Source organism: Monodon monoceros, unplaced genomic scaffold, assembly GCF_005190385.1.
Source record: "Monodon monoceros isolate NGI ecotype Baffin Bay Population unplaced genomic scaffold, NGI_Narwhal_1 Super_Scaffold_22, whole genome shotgun sequence".
In the NCBI taxonomy this organism is placed as follows: domain Eukaryota; kingdom Metazoa; phylum Chordata; class Mammalia; order Artiodactyla; family Monodontidae; genus Monodon; species Monodon monoceros.
Window position 1 is genome coordinate 113,388,535 of NW_021703779.1, and position 25,969 is coordinate 113,414,503.

The following is a 25,969-nucleotide window of genomic DNA, read 5'->3' on the forward strand; positions in this document are numbered from 1 at the left end:
ATTTCTTTCGAAACCTTGGGTCTATCTTAGCGTATGCTTTTCTTGGAACCGCAATTTCTTGTTTCGTAATTGGGTAAGTACTTGAAGCTTAAAACACTTTTAGCCTTCAAATTATCATTTTACAATAATACATATTTGACTTCTGCAGTATTGTATTCTCGAATGTGTCCAAGAACTTTTGCAGTAAAATGTATTCACACAGATAAGTTGTTTGAATTTTCCTTAAGGCTAAGGCATTACCATATTTAAATGACATGCAGTAAATTTGGGATTAGTCACAAAGTACTACAGTAGACCCATCTTTCTGTTCTTACTGTATTGTAACTTCTTTAACAGTTGACTTTTTTTCTAAAGTAGACATATGTTTATTGAACAGATCAATAATGTATGGCTGTGTAACACTGATGAAAGTAACTGGACAACTTGCGGGAGATTTTTACTTTACAGATTGCCTGCTGTTTGGTGCCATCGTATCAGCAACTGATCCAGGTATGTTTTATATGAGTGTGGAGCTTAAGTACTTAAGTTGTACAGTGGTTTTCCATCAACACACATGTACGTATTTCTTCCTTTGGGGTGTAGAATTCAGGATTAGGTACTCCGTATCTTACTATACTTTCCAACTGTGGATGAAAAAAGCAAAATTAATGGCTCCTTTTGGCTTAAGCACACATTTGTTTCTTTTTACTGTATTTCCTATTACTAGTCCACAATTTGATGATGTTTAAATGAGGGCCGTAAGGTATTTTCTTCAGAAATTCAGGTTGGTCTCTATCCCTAGTGACTGGGTATAGAAGGTGAACTATATTAGTTAAGATGGGTAATAAGTATACATTTCCTTTCAAGCCTCTAGAAAACAGATCCCTAAAAATCTGTTTACATTCAGCTATCTGCATTTAAGAGTAAGAAAAAAAGTTTTAAAATGATTGTTAGAAGGCTGTTGTGCTAGAACAAGTGTGATTTGGGGTCATTGGTGGGCAGTAATATACATTAAAGAATTGTTTTTATAAAATTGGCTTTTGGATTATAAAATAGTTTTGATATTAGCATGACTAGAGAATGAATTTAATTGTATTGAGTTAGATGAGTTAGATGGTAGTTTTTCTAATATAGTATTGGTGAGCTTCACAGCTACATTCAGATTAAGAACTTAGAGAATATATAGGCTGAAGAGCAGAGACTGCATTTTTTGAACTAAAGATGCAAGTTTTCTTTTACTGATGCTAGATTTTAGATCCTTGGTAGAGGTTTGTTCTCTTTTACCCTTTGACCTTGTAAGTTAATAATCTTTAATTATCATCCAGCATAGTCAAAGGTTATCTCTGAATTCCTATGTTAACTCTGATAACACAGGGTGTTATAGAAAGTAGGAAAATATGCTCTGTACTCTATAAGAGATGATTTTAGAAGCTCAGAGGACATTTTAGAGAGGTATTTGTATAGTTTGGCATTTTTAGAACTGAAAAGCAAATCGCCTCCTTAAAGATAGTCAGGGCTGCCCCCTTACTGTTTGTAGCTGTTCCCATTATCATTATGAAGTTGGGATGGTTTTTGCAGGAAGCCAGTGGTCTCTGTTTTCCGTGTTCTCTTACTAGAAGCAAGGTCCTCGACTTTTCAAAATCCATGAGAAACCTGAGTCAGTTGGACTGGCTACATTACTTAAAACTGGTTTTGTTAAAAAAAAACAAAATAAAAACTGGTTTTGTTTTGGTGGGAGTATTGCCTGGATGGCTCAAGCAAAACTGTTCTGCTTATATAAAGCTGGATAGTTATATTTCTTTTGAATTATATAGGTATTTGCCCATATAATAATTCTATTATTTTGCAGTTGTTCACTTGATAGAAGGATGAGCCATAGGTTCTCTTTTTAAAATTCTACAGCATTGCTCCTGCCCTCCTTTTCTCCTTCTCTTGGTTAGCTTTGATATCAGGATATTCCAGATGAAATGCTTTGCAGTAGAAACTATATCTTTTAAAATACAAGCTTCCTGTTTTTTGGTTGGCATTTGAAGAGACTCTCCCAACTCTGGTTATAATAATCTTTCATGTCTGCTTGGGTTTATTTAGCAAGCGAGCTGTACGTGACTCAGCAATTAAAGTTATAATGCAACTTCAGTCTCTTCTGATTTTCTAAGAATTCTCATGTAATTGTTTCCTAAGAGAAGGTTTTTTTTTCTTCTCAAGCTGTAATAGCCTGATGATTGGATTCTTATTAAGTTAAATATAGCAGCTGTAATTCTGGTCATAAATTTTATCCCAACCGAAAACCAAACTTGTGTTTTCATTTCCTACTGTCTTTGCTAAACTGGTGTGCTTGAAATTTGTAAGTCAAATAGAAGTGAGTTGTAAGGCTCTGAGGAAAAAATGAAGTTTGCAGCAGGAAATGCTTTTCATAATAGTTTTCTTCATCAAAGATTAATGATCACCTGGTCCGTAAGAAATTCTGCATGTATTTTTTATGGAAAAGAAATGTACAAGACAAGATTATTAGCATTTGTGTGAAGAATGTAGGCCAACTCAGTCCTCCAAGGTTATTTTCAGCTGTTTGTAAGAGAGAGAAGGGAGATACTACAGGTACACAGTTATGGAAAAGAAAAATATTGACATAAAATTACTGAATCTTTGATATGGTAAGAGAATGTTTATTAGGATTGAATTCTGAGATGAAGAATGAATTTCTAAATAGCTATTACGATCATCTGTGAAGGGAAAAATGTTATATTTGTAATGTCTTAATATTCCTCTGACTCTTTCTACTTGCTAGTGACTGTTCTTGCCATATTCCACGAGCTTCAAGTTGATGTTGAACTCTACGCACTTCTTTTTGGTGAAAGTGTCCTCAATGATGCTGTTGCCATAGTGCTATCTTCGTAAGTGTTTGTTTTCTTATTATATTCTGTATATTGAATGTTAGGGTTCTAAGAACCAAAAGTCACTTATTGAGTGAAGTGCATTATGAATGGAAACATTTGAAAAACTGAAGCATTTTTTTCCTCTTGAAGAAATATATACTTATAGATAACGTGGAAAATGCACGGAAGAAAAGGAAGGGAAAAAAATGATATGTACTCCTGACACCTAAAGACAATTACTGTAAACATTCTAGGACATTTTTTAAAATTCTCTTTTTTCTATGCATAGTATTTTTACATAGTTGTGATTGTAGTGTATGTATAATTTTGTATTCTGTTTTAACATTATAACATGGACGTTTTAGTTTTTCATCAAATTAAATTTTTGGCGTACATATATATTAACATCGTTCAAAAATCACAACGATATAGAAAGGTATACATTGAAAAGTCACGTTCTTACTCCTGTCCTCATCCACCTGTCCCCATAGCCCCTTACATAGGTAACCATTTTATTAGTTTCTTGTGTATCCTAGTATTTCTTTATTCAAATGTAAGCACACATATGAATAAATATTCTTATTTGCCTCTTATTTCTTATTTTAAAAGTAGCATGCTGTATATGTTCTATACCTACCTGACTTTCTCTCACATAACTATATTCTGGAGATCTTTCTGTATCAAAACAAGGAATTTTCTCATTCTTTGTTTGCAGGCGCATAGTATTCTATGAACTGTACTATAGTTTATTTAATCAGTCTCCTATTGGTGGAATCATAAAGGGTTTTCAATTCTTTGCTATCCCAAATAATGCTGCAGTGATTAACCTTGAACTTAACCTGTTTTATACATGCACTGGTACATTGGTGGGATAAATTCCCAGAAGTGAGATGAGTGGCTTAAAGGGTAAATACATTTGTAATTTTGTTACATTGCTAAATTGCCTGTCAAAGGTATTATGCTATTTTGCATTTTAACCACCAAATTGTGGGAGTGCCTGTTTCCTCATAGCTTCACCAACAGAGTATTTGTCAGACTTTGGTATCTTTGCCAATTTGATGATTGAGAAATACCTCATAGTTTAATTCATATTTCTCTTATTTAACATAATCATTTCAGAAACTTTTTAATTTTTAGAAGTATTAAATAATACACTTTTTAAAGATAATGAAAATGAGCAATATTTTAATCTAGTTGTAGAAATTACTATACATGCTACCAGAAGGTGTTTGCAGGTGAAAGAATGGGTCTGAACCTCTGAGGAACTCAGTCCTGCCAACTCACTCCTGCTAAGCAAATATCTAACCCTATAGACAGTTGCCTTTACTCCACACCAGAACTTTCTACAAGAGAGAAGTAAAACCCCTTCACCTTTCCTCCTTACTTTTATTTCTCTCCTTAATTTCCACTTCATTAACTATAAAAGAGTAATCAGTCACTGACTGTGGTTTACACAGCTTGATTGCCCCCATTGTCTAACAGCAAAGTGAAAATTATCCTTTCTGAGATGTAACACTAATCCCTTAAATGTTGTTTATGAAGATGTGCAAAAGATCAAATCTTCTTTTGTGAATGTAATGTATATAAATTCTACCCCCTCCACCATATTTATTGCCAGATTTTTTTGCAGCTATCTACAACTAATGTAAATTTAATTTAAGAAATAAAGCCCAAAGGCTAGAACTAATATTGATACTAAATGTATGTACCTTCAAGGATGATAGGTGCAAAGTAAAAGTTTTCTATTGTTTGAAGGGAGGAAGAAATGGATAGTGTGGTTATAACTTGCGTGTTATAAAAAGAAAATGAAGCTACAAAGATTGTTGAAGTTTTCAGCACATAAGAACATGTAAGATCACCAGTGCTACCAGACGAAGAGAATAGGGTACAGGCAGTTACTTTTAGCATCAATTCGCCATCCTAGATAATTATTCTGCTACTTAATCGTTTACTAATACGTGTTCCTTCCTCATTGCCCTAACGGATTAAGAGTCAGAAAAATCTCCTTTCTGGTCCTATCTTAAGCTGATGTGCCCTGTGCCTTAGTTTTTCCATTAATAAAGTAACTTATTTCCTGCAACTTCAAGAACAGTTGAATAGTATTAAAAGAAGAAAACTCATCAGAAAATTTTGAGCTTGGGGGTGTACGTATCAGTGTTGGTGAAGAATAAATGTGTTAGAAAGAGAATGCCCTTTCCGTTACACTTCTCACAAAGAGGAAAGGACTTCCTGTCCTTCTGTTGCAACCTTTCTCAAACAGGGTCGTGTGAGAGAATTTAAGCCTTGTAGAGAACGATTCAAGTGATTCTTTCCTCAATTTTCCTAAGGATGGTACATAGCTAGTACTATTCTAGATTCACAGGCGATGAGTTAACTCATTCCATAGTCTGCTGGAACTGTGGTGGAGAAGGACTGTATCTAAAGAGTATCATACCCGGGGAATCATTAGCTGTGTAAGTATCTTAATAGAAGTGAGCAAATGAGTTCCTGCCCAAAAGATGAAGGGAAACCAGTGATGTTGCTGGCTATGGGAGGTCACTAGCTGGAGTGCTCGGCGTTATGTTTTTCATCATCTTTCATTTGCCTCTAAAAGTACGTTAGATAGAAATAGTCTACCTTGTGTTGATTTCTGTTTGATGATTTTCTAATGTGTATATTCTATAGAAACAGCCTTTTACAAAGAGGGGGGCCCCTTTCTGAAGGACTTCTGCTTGGCAATTAACAGGTTAAGACATCTGTTCTTGAAATTTATGTTGGAAGTTGTTTTTGTTTGCTTTTTGACCTGTTAGGTTAGCAGTGACTTTTTTTTTTTGTTAACGTTAATGCTTTTAATCTGGTGAGGGTGGAGTGAAACTGGTTCCCTCATATATTGCTGTATGAGGTAGAGCTGTGTGTTCTGATATAGTGTCATACATATCTAGTTAGAGATGAAGTCTAAGTTGCATAGCATACCTCTGAATGGATATACCATGATTACCCTGGAGACCTAAATTCATACTACTTTAAAATATGTTTTTAGGGTCATTTACATTTTATAGAATATAAGTGTGAGTAAACAAACATGGCTGACAAACTCTTTAACTTTACTGGTTATCAGAGATACACATATTAAATTAGTGGCCATTTTTACCTATTCAGTTAACAAGAAAAAAAATTGTTAGTGAAAATAGTTACTGCTGGTAATGGTCTAGTACAGTCATTCTTAACCGGGGACAGTTTTGCAGCCCCCCGCCCCCCAACCAGGGGATATTTGGCAATGTCTGGGGACATTTTGGTTATCATGAATGGGAGGAGGTTGCTACTGGCATCTAGTGGGTAGAAGCCAGGGGTGCTGCTAAATATCCTTTAATACACAGGACAGCACCCACCATCCAACAAATGATTATCTGGCCCCAAATATCAATAATGCCAGGATTGAGAAACCCTGGAGTTGTAAAACTATATCACTTGTACATTGTTGTTGACATTGAAATTGGTATTACCTACTCTTTTATATTTTATCATTATGATAAATTAATATTCAAAGTAGTTGACTTAGAAAGTAGAAAATTCCTGAAATTTCAGCTCTCAGAAATAACCACTATTAAGGTTTTTATCCAGATTTTTTCCATTAGGATATTAGCATACATATAAATATATTAACTTTTAAACAAAAAGAGGCATAGCACTATACATGCTTTTCTGTAACTTGCTTTTTTCACATAGACATTGTACTGTATTAATACCTCCATTATCCCATTGTATGAATGCACTACAAATTTACCTCTCCAACCCCCTGTTGATTAATATTTGGTGTTTTCTAATATCGTGCTATTGCGAATAGCACTGCAGTGAACATATTTATGTGTAAATCTGTGTGAATCCTTGAGAGTATTTCTGTAGGATATTTTTTAGAAGTAGAATTTCTAGGCCAATGGATATGATCACTAAAACATTGAGAGATGTAGTCATATTTCCCTCCTGAAATGTAATACAGATCTATTTGAAAGCCATTGTTCAACATGTAAAAGGAGCCATAGGTATAGTAATACCCTATTTCTAGGAATGTAGCACAGGAAAATCGTCCAAAATTTGTAGAAAGCACAAATAAGTTCTTTCACACTGTTATTTATAGTAGCAAAAATAATAGAAGCAAAACTTTTAAATGTCCGACAGAGAGGAAATGGTTAAATAAATTATGTTATATCCATTTGGATCATTTTTGAAGTCTTAAAAAACCATGGTTAGACTGTAATAATTCTTATGTCATTGTCAGTTGAAGAAGCAGAATTCAAAACCATATGTCACTATGATTACAACTAAACATGAAATAGCATGCATGTAACAAAAAGAGGGGAAAGAAATACAGAAGGAAAATAATAGATCTGTCAGGGTAGTGGAATGATGGGGTGATTTTTCCCCCTAAATTGTACATTGTATTACTCTCAGGATTTTTTTTAAGTATTCATAAAAATGCTACTGCCTCAAGATAAAATGTTGACTGATGTAGAAAAGGTGAATTAAGATTTCAATCCAGAGGCCAACATTTGACTGAAAAGGAAGAAAACAAACCTGTCATCTCTTCTCAGCCCACCATGCTTTTCCTGTGTTCTTATACATTTTAGTGATTAAAGAATAAAATAATGATTAGTGTGAATCTTGAATTTCCATGAACCAATCCAGGGAAAGCAGTCTCAGGAGGCATGGCATCGATATTTTGTTCTTGCCAGCATTTTGAAAACTATCGCCAGGGAGGAAGGTTATTGTAGCAATATCCTTTCTTTTCTCCAGCCAGCCGCTATATTTTCATGCTATAATGTAGTCAAATCTCATTTACAGTGGTGGAGCCCTTTATGTGTAGGTAAGATAGCATGACATTAAAGGCCATTTCCTATTCACTGAAATAATATCAAATCTACCAGTCCCAAAATGATCTGGTCACTTTGAAGATGTAAATGCAAATGTTTAAATTTTTCAATTCAGATTGAGTCTCAGAAATTTCTAGATGCCATTACCAGAAATTCATGTTAGAGTCATACTTCAATAAAATAGGTAAAATTAGGAAATTTTAGCTTGGTCTTAGATTTTATTTTGTTTTGTTCTGTTTTTTAGTTTAACCAGCGAGGTATGAAGAGAACTTGGTAAACATGGTATAGCAAGGCCATTTTTTAGCCTTGAACCATAAAAAACATTGCAGTAACCACAGGGAGAATTCATTATATTCTTCGGAATGTGTTTTTTCTGCTTCTTTTCTTCGACATGACTTGCATGATGTCTTTGAGTCTGAATTTATTATAAAAACACTGGTACCTCAATTAACTGAGATGAGAACTGATTTAGTAATGGTAGGTGCTCTTGCCAGAGACCCACTAGCAACACTGATTTTCTCCGCTGTATTTACTTCCTGGGGCGACTGTTTTAAAAGAAGTATTTTTAGACTAGGTTTGAACTGTGAGTTCAAGATGGAGAGTGTCCCTTCTAATTGCTTGTCTTGGCCTCTTACAGAGTGGCTTTCTTTCAGAAGTTCGAGGTGGAGGATCCAGCTGGGTATGCTAAAAGTGCTGTCAAGTGGATTCTAATTCCTTGGCAGGCCTTTCAAGCCCTTTTATCTATAAAAGTCCATTTCAGTGAATGAATAGATAGGAGGCATTGGGCCCATTCTGGTATTCTAAAAGTTGAAAGGGTACTTTAGTCATCTTTTTTTTTCCCACAGGAAAAACAAAATGTGACCGGGTTGAGCATTGAACAATATTCTTTATATTCTTATGCCTCTGTTGGAAATACGGGGAATTTTTCATTAGTTTGTTCACATTAGTACATTAGGGCTTTCAGGCACTCAGTACCAGTAAGTCATAAACAGAGTCACAAAAGAATAGTACTGCACAGTATCTTGAGGCTGGAGGAAAAGGCTTGGTCCAACCTTATTTTGGCAATTCAAATCCAAAGTTTTTGGTTTTTACGCCCTCTGATTTCATCTTCAAGCTCTACACTAGGTAATTTTTTAAAATTTATTTTACTCTTTTTTTAGATAATGTTTTAAAAGTAAAAGTTGCCTCTAGAAGTAAGAACCACCTCTCTTTTGTAGCTCAATAGTAGCATACCAGCCAGCCGGAGACAACAGCCACACCTTTGATGTCACAGCCATGTTCAAGTCTATCGGGATTTTCCTTGGAATCTTCAGTGGCTCTTTCGCGATGGGTGCTGCTACTGGAGTGGTGACAGCTTTAATATCCTTTTGTTCTATTTCTCTTTTCTTGTTAACCTCACAGAGTCATTGAATACTGTGTTCCATGGTCTCCACTAGTTCCATAATTGACATAGTGTTATAATTATGAACCTTATAAACAAGTACTTGGTTTGAAAACATTAGGCAATCATCTTTACCAATAAATAAAAGAATTTCATTGTTTTGTGTAGGACTTCATGCCCTCAAACACTCACTACAGAATTCTAATTGGACACAGTGACCCTTTGGGGGTGAACTTTTTTTTTTTTTAAGATCCATCCACTTTATTTATTTATTTTTTAACATCTTTATTGGAGTATAATTGCTTTACAATGGTGTGTTAGTTTCTGCTTTATATGGGGGTGAACTTTAAGGTTGTAGACTAAATTGATATAAAGGTAGATATATTCCAAAGAGCCTCTGCTTGTTCTGTACGGCTGTTCATCCTGGCAGTATTTTGCTCTTCGTTTAATAGGACAAATAGGAATGTATGACCTCGATGCCAGTTGAACAAAATAAGGTTCCCAGGTTAGGATAGCTGGGAGTTCATCTCAGCTGTCACCGATTTTAACCTTCTGCTCTCGAGTCCTATGCACTGCCACTAATTTGCTGTTAGAAATATTGAGTAAGTCAATCTTGTATTCATTCAAAAACAACCCTCTTTTTTTCTTACTCATTGTAGTTTTAAGTTAAAATATAATAAGTTAAAATATAATAGAAAATGATAGTTTAATAAATGGATCTAAATTTTCTGTTATTGGATTCTTTAAGTGCGAATATCCCTAAAATTCTGGAACTTCAGTTTTCCTTTTTATATCAGTGTTTCATTCTTCAAAAAAATTTCTTGATTGCCTGCTACATGCCACATGCTATGCCCTGTGTATCAAAGATAAACAAGACAGACGTGGCCTCTGCCTTTTGGAGCTTCTGATATAGAAGCATTGACACTTCACCTCATGGGACCTCAGTGTAGGAAGGTAGAGGGCTGGGACAGCAGGGAAGATGAGTGGGGCTTGATCTCTAAAGAGCTTCCAGCTCTAAAACTTCTAAGGTACTTTCATATAAAACAAGTACTTTTTCTGAGAATATATTCATTTTCTATACTTCAGTTTTGTGGTGGAAGAAACTTGTCTTCGGGCTTTTTACAGACGAACTGAGGCATAAAAGGACAGTGAAAAGAGTTCTGAAGAAGGACCAGGATTTCTTCCCTAGCATAAGTTCCTTGAGGAACTTAATCTTTGTGTTGTAGTACACAGTTGTTGAAGAGAATGTAGACTCCAGCCTGAGATTCACCACAGCTTGACACGGGCCCTTCCACTGGCAGGTAACATATACTTGTTAGACTAGTATGAGTGAGGGACGTGCCTCAGTTTCTTCATCATGGAATACTCCACATCACAGAGGTGTTAGAGGATTAAATGAACATGAAATCTCATGGAAATGACATATTTCTTAATAGATATAAATTGCTATCATTATGGAAGCTGTCTTGCTTTGGGTCACAAATTAATAGAGTTGGCATGTTGCGTATCTGATCTGTCACTCCTGTCCTTTACTGTCATGTCTATTCTTTACTGTGTGGTTTCTAGCAAGGCATGTGATACCCGTAAAACAATTGGATGGACTAAGCTATAGGACTTTCTCATGGAAGGGAAGGCTGCTGACTCCTTAGTACAATGCTTGTATTCAGAGTTTCTTTGCTTTGGTACCTCCTTATTCTATGACTTTTGTGTTAGAGACTGGAGAACCCTTCTTTTGCTTTTATGCTTGCCTTGCTTCGACTACTATTTTTTCTAGTCACACTTCTGTATTATGAGATCTGTTATCAACCTTGACAGTCTTACGTGACAAAGTTCACCAAATTACGAGAGTTCCAGTTGTTGGAGACAGGCCTGTTCTTCTTGATGTCCTGGAGTACCTTCCTCTTGGCTGAAGCATGGGGTTTCACAGGTAGGTTACTTTTTCCTTTTAATTTTAAACCCTTACAAGGAGGGACTTAGCCAGTGATTTTTTTTCTGTGTGTGGCCCAACCCCTCTAGTGTTTGAACACACTTGTTAGGGTTGGGATTTATGCTGTCACTTTAGAATGTAAAAGATTTTCAGTGGAAGCGGTTCCTCTCAACAAAGTAAGTCACAACCGAAAATTTTAACACTAAGCACCTAATTTACTTCTATAAAATAAGAGCCTCCGTATAGAAGTTGGGAACTCTCCTTTTATGTGAACTTGGAACTTGTTGTATTTATAGGTGTGGTTGCAGTGTTGTTTTGTGGCATCACACAGGCCCATTATACATACAATAATTTGTCCACGGAGTCTCAGCATAGAACTAAACAGGTAAGAGAAACTTTATAGTTTGTGAATAAACTTTTCCTCCTTGCAGCAAAACAAATTTTTTCTTTACTGAAAAATAATCTTTGTTCTGTTCAAAGTGATGTCTGCTCATTTCAACTCCTTTTCTGTTGACTCCAGAGATAGATGGGATTGTCAGATTGAAGGGTGACAGCTTTTAGGGTATAGATAGGTCAGCAGAATAGCCAGGGGCTGTTATTATTGTGGCTCCAGTGGTCAGTCAGTTAGCTTCCTTTCCTTGTTTCCCTTGTCTTATGGCTTTTTATCCTTCCAGTTTTATTGAGATATAATTGGCATACAGCACTGTCTAAGTTTAAGGTGTACAGCATAAGGATTTGACTTACATACGTCATGAAATGATTACCACATCATCTCATATAGATACAAAATTAAAGAAATAGAAAAAAATTTTTTTTCTTGTGATGAGAACTCTTAGGATTTACTGCCCTAACTATTTTCATATGTAACATACAGCAGTGTTGATTCTATTTATCGTGTTGTACATTACATCCCTAGTACTTATTTATCTTATAACTGCAAGCTTGTACCTTTTGACCACCTTCATCCAATTCCCCCTCTCCCCACAACTTGCCTTTGGTAACCACAAATCTGATTTCTTTTCTATGAGTTTGTTTGTTTGTTTTGAAGTATAATTGACCTACAACACTATGTTAGTTCCTGTTATACAACATAGCAATTTGGTTTTCCTATACATTTCAAAATGATGACCATAAGTCTAATTACCATCTGTTACTGTACAAAGATATTACATAGTTATTGACTATATTCCTCACACTGTACATTTCATCCCCATGACTCATTTATTTTGCAATTTGAAATTTGTACCTCTTAGTCTCCATCACCTATTTCTTTCCTTCCCCCACCCCCAACTCCTCTGGCCACCACCTGTTTGTTCTCTGTATCTGTAACTCTTTTTCTGTTTTGTTATATTTCTTCCTTTTTTTGGTTTTTAGATTCCACATATAAGTGAAATCATATAGTATTTGTCTTTCTCTGACTTATTATACTTAGCATAATACCCTCTAGGTCCATCCGTGTCGTTGCAAATGGGAAGGATTCATTCCTTTTCGTGGTTGAGTGATATTCCATTGGGTACACACACACACACACACACACCACATCTTCTTTATTCATTCATCTGTCGACAGGCAGTTAGGTTGCTTCTGTATCTTGGCTATCATAAATAATGCTGCAGTGAACAGTGGGGTGCATATATTTGCTGAGCTCTTAAGTTCAAATGCATTTTACCCCCACCATGTTTATTTTATTTTATTTTTTTTTGCGGTACGCGGGCCTCTCACTGTTGTGGCCTCTCCCGTTGCGGAGCACAGGCTTCGGACGCGCAGGCTCAGCAGCCATGGCTCACGGGCCCAGGCGTTCCGCGGCATGTGGGATCTTCCCAGACCGGGGCACGAACCCGCGTCCCATGCATCGGCAGGCGGACTCTCAACCACTGCGCCACCAGGGAAGCCCCCTACTAGCTTTATATATGGTTGATTTATTACCTTTATTGTATATTTGCCTTTACCAATGAGATTTCTTCTTTTGTAATTTTCATGCTTCTAGTTGTGGCCTTTTCATCACAGTGATGTGAACAGGTGGAGGTGGGCAGGCAGCAGGGGAGGGTACAGAGCACCAGGCTGTAATGTGTAAGCCCTACTCCCTCAGTGAGGGCTGAGACCCATGTAAAAAGTGAAATCACATGGCAAGGTGCTGTTGTGAGGGTCGTCATGAAGCATTCTGTGCCAGGATAAAAGGATTTGAGCTGGATCTTACAGCCCGTAAAGAGGGACGTGTCTTGGAACTGCCATATTTTTAGGGATTGCAGGATTACCAGTTAGGGCCCTTTCACAGCATTATGGGTGGGAACTGATGAAAGTTAGACTAAGGCAGTGGCAGGGACAGCAAAGAACATTGCAAGAGAAAAATTGGCAGGGTTTGCAGGATGAGGACAAGAATGACTGAATATGGGGATTGAAGAAGGGAAGCTGATTGGGGAAATGAAGGGGTAACATTTCTGGCTTTTTCTGTGGGCCCAGAAAAATGTCATCTCTACATTTGCTCCCCTCTGAATCATGAGTTTGGGGGGATATACATGAACGTTACATATTTGAAGTATCTGTTTCAATATCTTAGTAATACTCATGTTTTCAAATTATGTAACTTTATTTACTGGACTAACCTTTTAAAATTTCGTTTCAGTTGTTTGAGCTTCTCAATTTCTTGGCAGAGAATTTCATCTTCTCCTACATGGGACTGACACTGTTCACATTCCAGAATCATGTATTTAACCCAACATTTGTGGTAGGAGCATTTGTATCCTTTATTATGTGTTCCATTTTGGAAACTTCTTTTTAAATTGAGATTTGCATGGGTTTTCTGGAGGGGTGATTGATAAGAATACAGTTAAATATATAAAATTTTCCTCTGAGTAAAGCAAATCAGGATTTCAACTTTTTTATCTATTCTATTCTATTTCCATTTTTTGTTTATCACACAAATAATACTAACAGATTGAAATGACAGAAAAAAAGTCTCCTGCCATTCTGCCAACCCCAAAAGATAAAACTGTTTGTCCTTGATTACTGAAGGGAAGAAAGAGAGATTGGATGGTGGGGAGCAGTTTGCAGTCTGCCACAGGGCAGTAGTTGAAAGATGATGAAAGATGGAAGGAGGATCACCCACCCCTCCGTCCTTCCTTCCTTCCCTCCCTCCCCCCCCCCCCCCCTCTCTCTCTCTCTCTCTCTCTCTCTCTCTCTCTCTCTCTCTCTCTCTCTCTCTCTCGTTGAGTTTTTAAAACCCAGCTGAAAAGGAGAAGCTGATTACATGAAAGACAGCAATCAATAGTGCCAGTCTCATGAGAAGGCAGGCGGAGATGGAACCCAAAGCACCAAAGCACGTGGGGAGGGACGGGCCTTCAGTGGGAGGGAGCACAGCTCCACCATTGTTCCAGGAAAGGGTAGGGTATGTAGAGATGAGGGTACATTTGCAAGATGGCGTTCCTGTCTGATTACTTCTATTTTTATCTGTAAAGTAGGAGGTGAGATCATCTGCTGAAAGTGAGATAGGAGCAGGTGGCCTATCAGTTATCTATTATATAACAAGTTACCCTAAAACTTAGCAGCTTAAAACAACAAACATGCATTATTTCACATGGTTTCTGAGAGTCAGAAATCTAGGAGCAGCTTCACTGGCTGGTTCTGGCTCCAGGATCCCTCCTGAGGTTGTAGTCATGCTCTGGGCTGGGGCTTCACTCTCTCGAGACTTGACTGGGGATGGAGGAGCCACCCCAACCTCACTGACACGGCTGTTAGCTGGAGGCTTCAGTTCTTCTCCGCGTGGACCTCTCCATGGGGCAGCGCACAACATAGCTTTCCCCAGAGTGGGTGAGCTGAGAGAGCACCAAGATGGAGGCCAAAGTGCCTTTTATGACCTAATCTTGGAGGTGATGTACCATCACCCCTTCTGCCATTTTCTATTGGTCACACAGACAAAACCTGGTACAGTGTTAGCAGAGGCTACACAAGGGTGTGAATACTAGGGAACCCTCTAGGAGGCTGGCTCCCATAGGTGATAGGAGTTTTGAGGAGAAGGTTTGGAAATAATGGTTGCAAGAGGGGGAAAGTGAGTTGACCAAAGGAATGCAGTAGAATCGCTGAGCAGTGTTAGGGACCCACTTGAGTTTGAGGAATAAGTATTAACAGTAGAATCAATCTGCCCCGTTGTATGACTTTGTCCAGGAGAATTTAGCTGTAAGCGTGGAGAAAATAGATAGCTGAGTCCGTCTGAGTTTGGTGTTTTGTCAAGTCGGTGCAATGAAAACAGAGGGGTAAGTGAATGCAAGGTATTGGAATGAGTTTTATTAAGATGTGACTAAAAAAGGAAATGAAGAAGGGAGAGGACTGACTGATGGAAAAGTAGCAGGATCTTTGGACTGGAGGTCCCAGTGAGGTGGAAGAATTATCCGGGATAGATGAACATGAAACATTGTGGTCAGAGAGAGGGATGTTTGAATTAGTGATTTTCAAAAGAAGTACTGTTTTTAAAAAAACACCTCAGAATGAAGATTCTGCCAAAAGAGATTGGCAGAAATATTTCTTTAATTAAAGCTCTAAGTAGGATCTGTGTTAGAAAGTGAAGTATTACTGAAATGCCATTCTGCAGTCTTAGTCTTCTGAGAATTAACTTCAGGCAAAAAATGATAAAGCCTTATTCATAAGAGAAGAACCTTAGCTGGAAGACTCCCATGAGATCAGTAACTTCATATCCTGCTAGTCTATGAGAAATTTTTTGAGCAGTCAAGTGGTTTGATCCACTATACTTATCCAGAAACAAGGCTAAATATTCTCTATAGGTTTCTGAGTCTGTTAGGAATTGAAGTTCCTCAATACAGAATCCTACCACGGAAACTGACTCTTACCAGGAGGGAGTTGCTCTCTTGCTGGCTATGTCTGTTAGGATATAGGTTTGGTTTCATGTGGCAATGACCCAAGTTAACCAAGGTTTAAAGAGGATAGAAATGTGTTTCTTTCTCATGGGAAAGTCTGGACTGATGTGGCAAGCTCTGCTCCACAAAGTCAGCAGGGACCCAAGCAGCCTTACGAGCATCCTTAGGGAGTTGCCCTTGTTCTTAGGGTCCCAGGTGGCTCACCCCCAACAGAACATGCACACATCACTTCCACCTAACACCCATGGGCTACACCTCCCAGCAGAGGAGGCTGGGTGTCTATATACTCAGATGAAAATTGGAGGTGATGGGGAGGAGTATCTACTACTATTGAGGGAAGAAAAAATAGATATTGGGGATATAACTAGCGGTCACTGCCACATTGACCCACATGTTTTGTTGTTACTGTTTTATTTTCTTGTTTATTGTATTTTTTTTCAGGGAATCACTACTTTTAATAACCTTTGGATTCTAAACTAGTTTTAGATTTACAGAAAAATTGTGAATACAGAAAGTTCTCATATACCCCACACCCAGTTTCCCCTATTGTTAACATCTTACATTAGCATGGCATGCTTGTCACAATTAATAAACCAATATTGATACGTTATTGTTATTTATTTATTTTTGCGGTACGCGGGCCTCTCACTGTTGTGGACTCTCCCGTTGTGGAGCACAGGCTCCGGACGCGCAGGCTTAGCGGCCATGGCTCACGGGCCCAGCCACTCCACGGCATGTGGGATCTTCCCGGACCGGGACACAAACCAGTATCCCCTGCATCGGCAGGCGGACTCTCAACCACTGCGCCACCAGGGAAGCCCTTGATACATTATTATTAACTGAAGTTCATACTTTATTCAGATCCCCAGAGTTTTTCCCTAATGTCCTTGTTCTCATCCAAAGTCCCATCCAGGCTGCCACATTTTGTCGAGTCATCATGCCTCTGGAGGTTCCAGTTGACTGTGACAGTTTCTCAGACATTCCTTGTTTTTGATGACCTTTGACAGTTTTGACGGGGTACTGGTCAGGTCTTTTTCAGGGTGTCCCACGACTGGAATTTGCCTGATGTTTTTCCCGTGTTTAGACCAGGCTTGTGTGTTCTTTGGGAGGAAGACCACAGAAGTAATGTGCCATTCTCATCACATCATGGTAAGGGCACATACTTATCAGCATGTTAATAATGTTGGATTTGCCTGTCTTTCTTAATTCATGATATTGAGCATTTTCCACGCCTTTTATTGTTAAAAAAAAAAAAAGAAAAGAAAACATGTGAGTAAAATATGCCTCTTGAAATTGTCTTCTTGAAAGGTTGCCCTCTTTGGAAATTTTTGGTCGATTTTTGACCCCCCAATTTTTTTTGAGGGGAGGTGTCATTCATGGGTCTGCAATTATTGTGAATATTAAGTGACCATTAGCACTGTTTAAATCTGCTGTTGCAGGAAACGGCCAAAAGGCGGCAGCATTTCTTCATTCCCAAGTCTGGTTACTAGGGCAGCAGAGCCTTCCCGGAAGTCGTGTTCCTAGGTTGTAAGTTAGCCTGGAATGTGCCAGGAAAACTCCCCCTAAGTTTATGCCTCACTACTTCTTGTTCGTTTTTATTTTTTTAATTAATTGATTTATTTATTTATTTTTGGCTGTGTTGGGTCTTAATCACTTAGCCTAGATAGTGTTTGTCAGGTTCCTCCATTTTAAAGTTCCTCAATTTCCCCCCTTTCTATGTTGTACTGCTTAGAAGGGAGTCACTACAGGGAGCCACACTTAGGGACTGGGGAGTTCAGTTCCACCGCCTCGAAGACAGAGTATCTAGAAAATTATTTGAAATTCTTTCCACGGGAGATTTTTCTATTCTCCCCCATTTATTGTTTTAAGCTATCACTTATTTATATCAGTACGAACTCATTGATATTTATTTTATACTTCAGGTTATAATACAGTACTTCTTTCAAAATTGTGTTGCTTGACCTGTTCCAGCTTTGGCCACTAGAAGCTCTTTCAGTGGGCTCCTGTGTCCCTTGTGTTTTTTTGTTTTGTTTTGTTTTTGTTTAAATTTTTGTGAGTGCTTCCTCACTTTCTGGAACTATAAGGTGCTTCAGGCTCATCTTATATATTTTCTGCCCCAGCCCTAGAATCAGCCATTTCTCCAAGGAGCCCTGGTTCCTTTTATTGGGGAATGGTATTAGAAACCAAGATCTGGGCTCTAGGTATGCTCAGTGCTACTGGGTGTCCTGGTTTCTAAGCCCTTCCAGCTGACAGAGGAGGAATATATATGTATATATTAGCTCCTGAATATATGTGTATCTATAAATATTTACATAGGTAGCCATCTGTATTTCTATTAAGCCAGATACCAATGTCTCCAACTCTAATCCGTTACCATATGGGTCATTCTAGCCTCCTCCCCTGCTGATCTGTGAATCCCCATTCCAATAGTGGGAAACCTGGCTCCCACCTTCTACCATCCATTACTTAACTGTTCCATTCCAGCATGCATAGTAATATCAGGATTGTTACCCAGTGCTCCCATGGGAAGCAACTTTATCAATGAGCATGTAATGCTTATCTGCAGTTCCTTTTGCCTTTAGTCCTACAAACTCCACGCATTTCCAAAGTTACTTAGGTCAGCACTGTTTTCCCCCACCTTCTTTTTTTTTCCCCCACCTTCTTTTGTTTTTAATCTTAGATTTTCCTTTATATTCCTTTCAGAAAATGAGGTGGAGACTGTATTGTAACCCCTGAAACCAAAATTGTATTTTAAAGCAAGAGTCTCTATAGAGAGCAAACTGGAGAAAAAGACACTAAAATTGGTTTCTAGTTAAAACCATTCTTAATTCCAATTAAGCCTTCCCTTTGAAGCAGGGTGAAAGTGTAAACTCAGAGGAGTACATCAAGGTTAGCAGGAATTTCAGTGGTATGAGGTGTTTGAGCTGCCCTTTGTTCTGAGAAAGCAAGGGCAAGTTTAGCCAGTATTACTCTTCCCCCTACCAACACTGTCAGTTAAGATGAGCTAGACTGTTATATTAGTAATCTTAAGGTTATGCCAAAGAAGCTCTGTTTTTAAACATGTTCCTATTCATCTAATGAATGTCCTATGTCTTAGACCTGCACTGTCCAATTTGGTAGCAACTAACCACATGTAATTATTTAAATTTAAGTTAATGAAATTAAATGAAAATTTCAGTCACACTAGCCACACTTCAGGCACTCATCATGTTGGACAGTGCAGCTATAGTACTATCGTGGCAGAAAGTTCCATGGGACGGTGCTGAGTCAGACAGTGGAATCTAAAGACTGTTACAGGGAGGGGGAAGGGTAAGCTGAGATGAAGTGAGAGAGTGGCATTGACATATATACACTACCTAACGTCAAATACATAGCTAGTGGGAAGCAGCTGCATAGCACAGGGGGATAAAAGCTCGGTGCTTTGTGACCACCTAGAGAGGTGAGATAGGGAGTGTGGGAGGGAGATGCAAGAGGGAGGGGATATGGGGATATATGTATACAAATAACTGATTCACTTTGTTATACAGCAGAAACTAACACACCATTGTAAAACAATTATACTCCTGTAAAGATGTTAAAATTTTTTTTTAATTAAAAAAATAAGTAAAGACTGTGTGTTAGAAACTGAGCTCCCTAAGATAGTGTTTCACCATCTTGAAGGTATAGTGTAAAGAATGTTAATAATAAAAAGAATTATCCTTAACCTATTAATAATTTTAGATTGCTATTTTCTTGGGAAGAGCTGCCAATATTTATCCCTTGTCCCTCCTACTTAATTTGGGTAGAAGAAGTAAGATTGGATCAAATTTTCAACACATGATGATGTTTGCTGGTAAGTTATAATTCCCTCTCTTGCTTTTACTCCAAGAAACAACTCACAGTGCATACACCAACTTGATTTCAGACGGAAATGATATGCTGATAATGTGAAACTCCCTTAAATATTAAAGTTGCAACCTCCAGTAGAAAATTCTTTTTAAAAGTGTGCCATTCCCTTCTATGGGGATTTTTTCATGTTCTGGTTCCAAATTCCCAGTCCGGAACTATGTCACGCGTAGTGGAGGAGGTAAAGATGATGTGCATTTTCACACAAAAACCTGTATGTGAGTGTTTACGGCAATTTGTAATTGCCAAAACCTGGAAACAGCCCAACTGTCTTCCAGTGAGTGAGGGAATAAGCAAACTGTGGTACATCCATGCCATGGAATGCTCCTCAGCACTAAAAAGAACAAACTAGTGATACACACAACAACATGCATGGACGTCAGAGGCATTATGCTGAGTGAAAGAAGCCAGGCGCAAATGGTTACATACCATATGTTCCATTTACGCAACATTCTCAAAAAGACAAAAGCCCAGCAATGCAGAGGCAGATCAGTGGTTGCTAGGGTTTGGTAGGGTGACGAGAGGTTAGACTAAAATGAGGGTAGCACAAACGAATTTGGGAGAGGGGCGATGAAACTGCTCTGTGTCTCACTTGTAGTAGTGGTCACACACCTCTGTACATTTGTCAAAATTCATGGAACTGTACACCCAAAAGAGTGAACTTTAAGTAAATTTTAAAACAGATTTCAAAAAATTGTTAAACGATCAATGCCTGTATCATCTGCTAATTCTTTTTGTATTTGTTTGTATATACTTTTGTATGTTAAAATATATTACGTATTTGTTCATGCTCTTCTAAGGTCTCAGAATGTGCCCTATTTCTCTGAATTTATGAAGCTCACATTGTCCTTCTTCCATTCCCTTGTAGGCCTTCGTGGTGCAATGGCATTTGCCTTGGCCATTCGAGATACTGCCACTTACGCCCGCCAAATGATGTTCAGCACCACACTTCTGATTGTGTTTTTTACTGTGTGGGTGTTTGGTGGTGGTACCACCGCCATGCTGTCATGCTTGCATATAAGGTAAGTAGTGAGGGGCCCTCATTTTAATATTAAAATATAATATGGGTTGTTTTAATCATGAGACAATTTTGAGCTTTGACAGGTCTCTAATATTTCGTTTCTTTTAAAAAGTATATAACATGTAGTACAGAAAAAAATGGAAAACATGCAAAAGAAGAATAAAAACTGTTGTTAACACTTTTGAGGGATGTCTTGCCAGACCTCTTGCTGTGCTTTACATATTTTTTTAACAAAAAGGGGCAACACTTCAGGTACTCTTGTAAACTGATTTTTAAATGTAATATAGCATAGACATTTATGTTAGTAAATATCATTATTTTAGTGGCTGCATATATTATAATTTATTAACCAAATCCCTACCATTGGACTTTTGTATTGTTTCTAGGATTTTGCTGTTATGGCTAACAATTGAGGAGTTTGCTCTTACTGAGTGTGAACGTTTGTAAATGCATACACCATTGCGCACTTATCTATTTCCTTAGGATGCATTCCTAAAAAGTGGAATTGCTTGGTCAAGGGATATGCCTCTATTTAAAGTTTATGATCCGTATTACCAGACCGGATCAAAAATTTTCTTATATTTGCAGTATATGAGGCAGTCCGGTTTATCCCAACCCCAATCACAACTGGATATTGTCATTCTTTCTCATCTTCATGATCAGCATGGTTCCTGACCTGGCAATCCAAGGCCAAGGTTGTGACGTCTTAGTCTTGAATGCACACTAGTTAATGTATTCAATTGGAAAGCTCCCTTGTATCTCAGAAGTTCTGCCTTTGTTTCCATGGGTATAGCAGTGTATGTTGCTAAAGCCTTTGTAGATTTTACTTCTGTGTTTGGCTGTAACTTCATAGACCTTAAGAGCTACTGAGCTTCCAGCATGTGTAAGGTTCATTAGAAAAAACAGTATTTCACATCTTATAGAATCTGTTCTCCATTTTTTTTCATTCTATTATGCCTTTCTCTTAACACTCTAAATTGCAGCCGGCGCTCAGACTTTGAACGTTGTTACTGCCTTTCTCTCCCTTTACTGTTCAAACCCCTTTCTTACAATTCCTGTGCTGTTATTGTAGATAATTGAAAATACACCAAAATAATGTTCTTGTAACCCTGATTATTACTTCAGGGAGGACCTACTATGTGCTAGGCATTGTGCTAGGTACATTTTACGTATTTGTCTAATGACAGTCGCTCCATTTACAAGTGAGGAAATAGAGGCTTAGAAAGTTTCTAAGTTATTCAAGGTCATACATATCATTAAGTGGTGGACAGAGGAGCCTCCAGTCTCACTTAATTTCTCCTAGAATGCTGCATCAAGAAATGAGGGTGGTCCGTTTTCGAAGGATTAAACTCCTTTTTTTCCTCAAGAGCTTGTAAATGAAGGCTCTTCCTTATTCTACTAAGAGCAACAAAATTAAATGTGAGATAATTTAGGAAAAATAACAGTCTTAAGTGGAGTCTCAGTGTTTAAGTAGAATCAGTTCTCTTCCCTAACTGCCTTCCACGTAAACCAAACCAAATACCCACACTTAGCCCCCCCAAAAAAACCCCCCACAAAAACCTACCTATTCACATAAAGTCGAATCTACCTCACCAGCTTTGCAAGCTTTTTGGCTCCACCTTGCCTGTCCTGTAGCATAGTTTGGCATTCAGTTGTATCCATTACTTTACAGTCTTAGGTTAACTCTTGTTACTGTTGTTGCTGTTTGGGGGGGTTTTTTTGGCCTCTTTTCAAACAGAGACTGGAATTTAAGTTTTTCTTACCTCCCCCCACATTTGTCTAGTACAACTGTGAGGATACTAAAAAGTCCTCCAGGTTTAAGATTCATGCAGGATCAGACCTGACTTTGAGTTCTTGCCCCTTCGTTTAGTAATTCTGTGATCTTGAGCAAGTTCTTTAACCTTTCGCAGCCTCAGTTTCCCCATTTGTGACGTGTGTAAGAGTACCTCCCTCCCAGGGTTGTTGTAAGGATTCAGTGAGCTAATTAATGTCTGTAAAGCCTTTTATTCATTCATTCGATAAATACTGATTGAGAACCAACTATGTGCCATGGTTCTCTAACTTAGTGGTTCTCAACTGGGGGTGATCCCCCCCGCCAGGGACATTTGGCAGTGCCTGGAGACATTTTTGATTGTCACAATCTAAGAGGGGAGGCCAAGGATGCTGCTGAACATCCTCCAGTGCCCAGAGCAGCCCTCACAACAAAGAATGATCTGGACCAAGATGTTGGTAATGCGAAGGTTAAGAGACCCTCTTCTGGAGAGGTACAGTGATAGTAATAAGATAGAAGAGGTCCCTGGTCTCATAATGTCTATACTGTGGTGGAAGAAGACAGATAGTAAGCTAGCAAGTAAATAAATGAAGATGACAATTTTAGATGATGTTAAATGCTATGATGGCAAACAAGATACTATGATAGTAGCTGGGGATAGATGTATTTTATAGGTGGAGGTCAAGAAAGGTCTCTCTGAGGTTAGATTTGAGCTCAGTCTACCTGAATGACAAGATGATGCCAGTTAAATGGTGAGCAGGAGGAAGAGCAGTCCAGGCAGAGGGGAGAGCATGTGCAAAGGCCCTGAGGTAGGCACAAATGTAGCCTATTGAATGGAAAGGAACAAAGCCCACCTAGCTGGACTACAGTGACTGAAGGGTAGGTAGGAAACGAGGTGGGCAAGATCCTTTAGGGGCAGGGGTTGGCAAACGTGTCCTGTAAAGGGCCAGAGAGTAATATTTTAGGCTTTGAAGGCTGTATGGCCTCTGTCTCAGCTACTCAACTCCAGCGTGAAAGTCCCATAGACAATATGTGAATCAGTTGCCGTGGCTGTGTTCCCACAAGACTTTATTCACAAAAGCGGGAGGTGCACCAAATTGGCCTGTGGGCTGTAGTTTGTGGACCCCTGCTATCGGGTCTTGTAGGACACGGTAAGGAGTTTGGATTTTAAAATCCAAATTGGCAATCTTGTAGGATTTGAAAGCAAGAAAGTGACATGATCTGTCCTGTTGCGTGGACAACGGCTCCTCAGTGAGTGAGAGCCAGCCAGCTCTTCGTAGGTCCTTTCGCATAGTCTGTGACAGTCACCTTTGGCTCCTTGTCATTTACCACACATACTTTGCATTTCTCCATCTCCAAACCTTTGCTCACACTGTTGCCTCTGCCTGAAATTCTCTTTCACTCCCAGGAGATGGCACAGCTCAAACGCCTCCTCCTTTTGCCCTCTTCTTTTCTCTCAGCACCACTCTTCCGTCTGCTTAACATGGAGTACCTCTGTTACAGCATGTGTTTCGGTCAGCCTTGTAATAATGATATTGTTATAAGAGCTACCATTTAGAGAATGTTAGTGATGTATGGGACACTGTTTTAAAATCTTTAGACACATTTTCTTGTTTAATCCTTGCAGCGACTCTGTGTGGGGTCTGTCATCCCCATTTTCCAGGTGATCGAACTGCGGTTCATAGGGCCGCATAACTTGACTGAATTCAAACAGCTAGAAAGGAGATGAGGTCAGATTGGAACCCAGCCCTCCTGGATTGCAAAGCCCTTAGGGATTATGCTCTAGTTGTGTCTGTCTCCCCCACTAGTCTGTGAGCTCCCTGAGGGCAGAGCCGTGTCTAATTCATGTCTATGCCCTGTGCTTAGCATAGTGCCTGGCAGATAATAACTGCTCTGAGAAATTATATTACCTTGAATTGGCCTCCAGTACTGTTCCATCTGAGAATTACAAATGTGCTGTCTTCAGGGGGTTTTCCTGGTGGTGCAGTGGTTAAGAATCTGCCTGCCGAGCTTCCCTGGTGGCGCAGTGGTTGAGAGTCCGCCTGCCGACGCAGGGGACACGGGTTCATGCCCCAGTCCGGGAAGATCCCACATGCCGCGGAGCAACTAAGCCTGTGCACCACAACTACTGAGCCTGAGCTCTAGAGCCCGCAAGCCACAACTACTGAGCCCACGTGCCACAACTACTGAAGCCTACACGCCTAGAGCCCCTGCTCCACAGCAAGAGAAGCCACGACGATGAGAAGCCCGCGCACCGCAACAGAGTAGCCCCCGCTCACCCCAGCTAGAGAAAGCCCGCACACAGCAACGAAGACCCAATGCAGCCAATAAATAAATAAATAAATAAAATTTATTTTAAAAAACAGAAAAACAAAAAAACCCAAATGTGCTGTCTTCAAGACCACTAGATGTCACTTGAGATACACAAATGTGATTAGAGTTTAACCTGGCTAAGAAGATATTAAACAGCTTCTGGCCATCTTAACAAGGAAGAAACGAGCGTTCCTTTCAATTCTGAAGCTGGTCGTGGCCATCTGTTTTCAAGTCTTTGGCCCTGATTCACTTGCCTTCCAGATAAGGTCGTGCATCATTTTCCTCCCTTCAGTGTTACTGGGCTGCTCCTGCTACAGCTTCTCACACTGCTATTTTTACTGTGTTGTCTGTAGTAGTGACCTTAATCGATAAACATTTGAGCACCTATTGTGTGTCAGGTACTGTGCTAGACTCTGGGGATACGGAGATGAATTGGGACATGGCCTTTACCCTCAAGGAGCTCACAGTCTTTTGGGGGAGACTGACTGGTAAATAACTATACTGTGCTAAGTATTATAATAAAGGAATCTAGAAAGTGCTGTAAAAGCACAAAGGAAAAATCCCACCTGAAGGGGCCATAGAATGGTTCCTTTGGAACTTGAAAAAGGAGGACAAAAAAAAAAAAAATAAGGGGCAGTACATTTCCGATAGAGGGAACACCATGAGCGGAGGCATGGAAGCTCAGGGGAGGACAGGATTTGGGGAGAGGAGCAGTCGGTCTGGCTAACAGCGGGTATGTGGGCGAGGATGAGGGGAAAGCTAGGCTGGAGCGGCGGGGGAGGCTAGTTTGTAGAGTCTTGCATGCCACACAAAGGACTTTAGACTTGACCCTCTGGGTTGCAAGCTGCTCTGAGTCTTTTGTCCAGGGAACAAGCCAGTGAGTTCTCTGCTTTAGACAGCTAACTCTAGAGGAGAGTCTGGCAGCTGGGCAACCTTACAGCCAGTTGCTCCAGACCCCACGAGTCGGAATGAGGCCCGAGCTTGAGCAGTTGGAAAGGAGAGAAGACCTGAGAAACAGTTTAGGGGAAGAATGAGCGGGGTTGGTGAGTGCTCGTGCTGAGGGGGTAGAGGAGTCAAAGAGAGCTTCTTCGTAATGAAGCTGTT

General features: G+C 39.2%; 1 protein-coding gene across 4 annotated transcripts in view; it reads left to right on the forward strand.

Moving 5' to 3' along the window:
* Window positions 1-25,969, forward strand: part of SLC9A6 (solute carrier family 9 member A6) — a 57,055-nt gene that overhangs the window by 12,576 nt on the left and 18,510 nt on the right. For all 4 annotated transcript variants that reach the window (XR_003796425.1, XR_003796426.1, XM_029241085.1 and 1 more), the window contains 9 exons: window positions 1-73; window positions 377-489; window positions 2,765-2,870; window positions 8,917-9,058; window positions 10,902-11,007; window positions 11,304-11,392; window positions 13,631-13,744; window positions 19,596-19,707; window positions 20,629-20,782. Coding sequence is in view for 2 of the 4 variants with exons in the window: in XM_029241085.1 (XP_029096918.1) it covers window positions 1-73; window positions 377-489; window positions 2,765-2,870; window positions 8,917-9,058; window positions 10,902-11,007; window positions 11,304-11,392; window positions 13,631-13,744; window positions 19,596-19,707; window positions 20,629-20,782 (1,009 nt within the window). In the remaining 2 variants the exon portion in view is untranslated. The remainder of the gene's footprint in view (window positions 74-376; window positions 490-2,764; window positions 2,871-8,916; window positions 9,059-10,901; window positions 11,008-11,303; window positions 11,393-13,630; window positions 13,745-19,595; window positions 19,708-20,628; window positions 20,783-25,969) is intronic.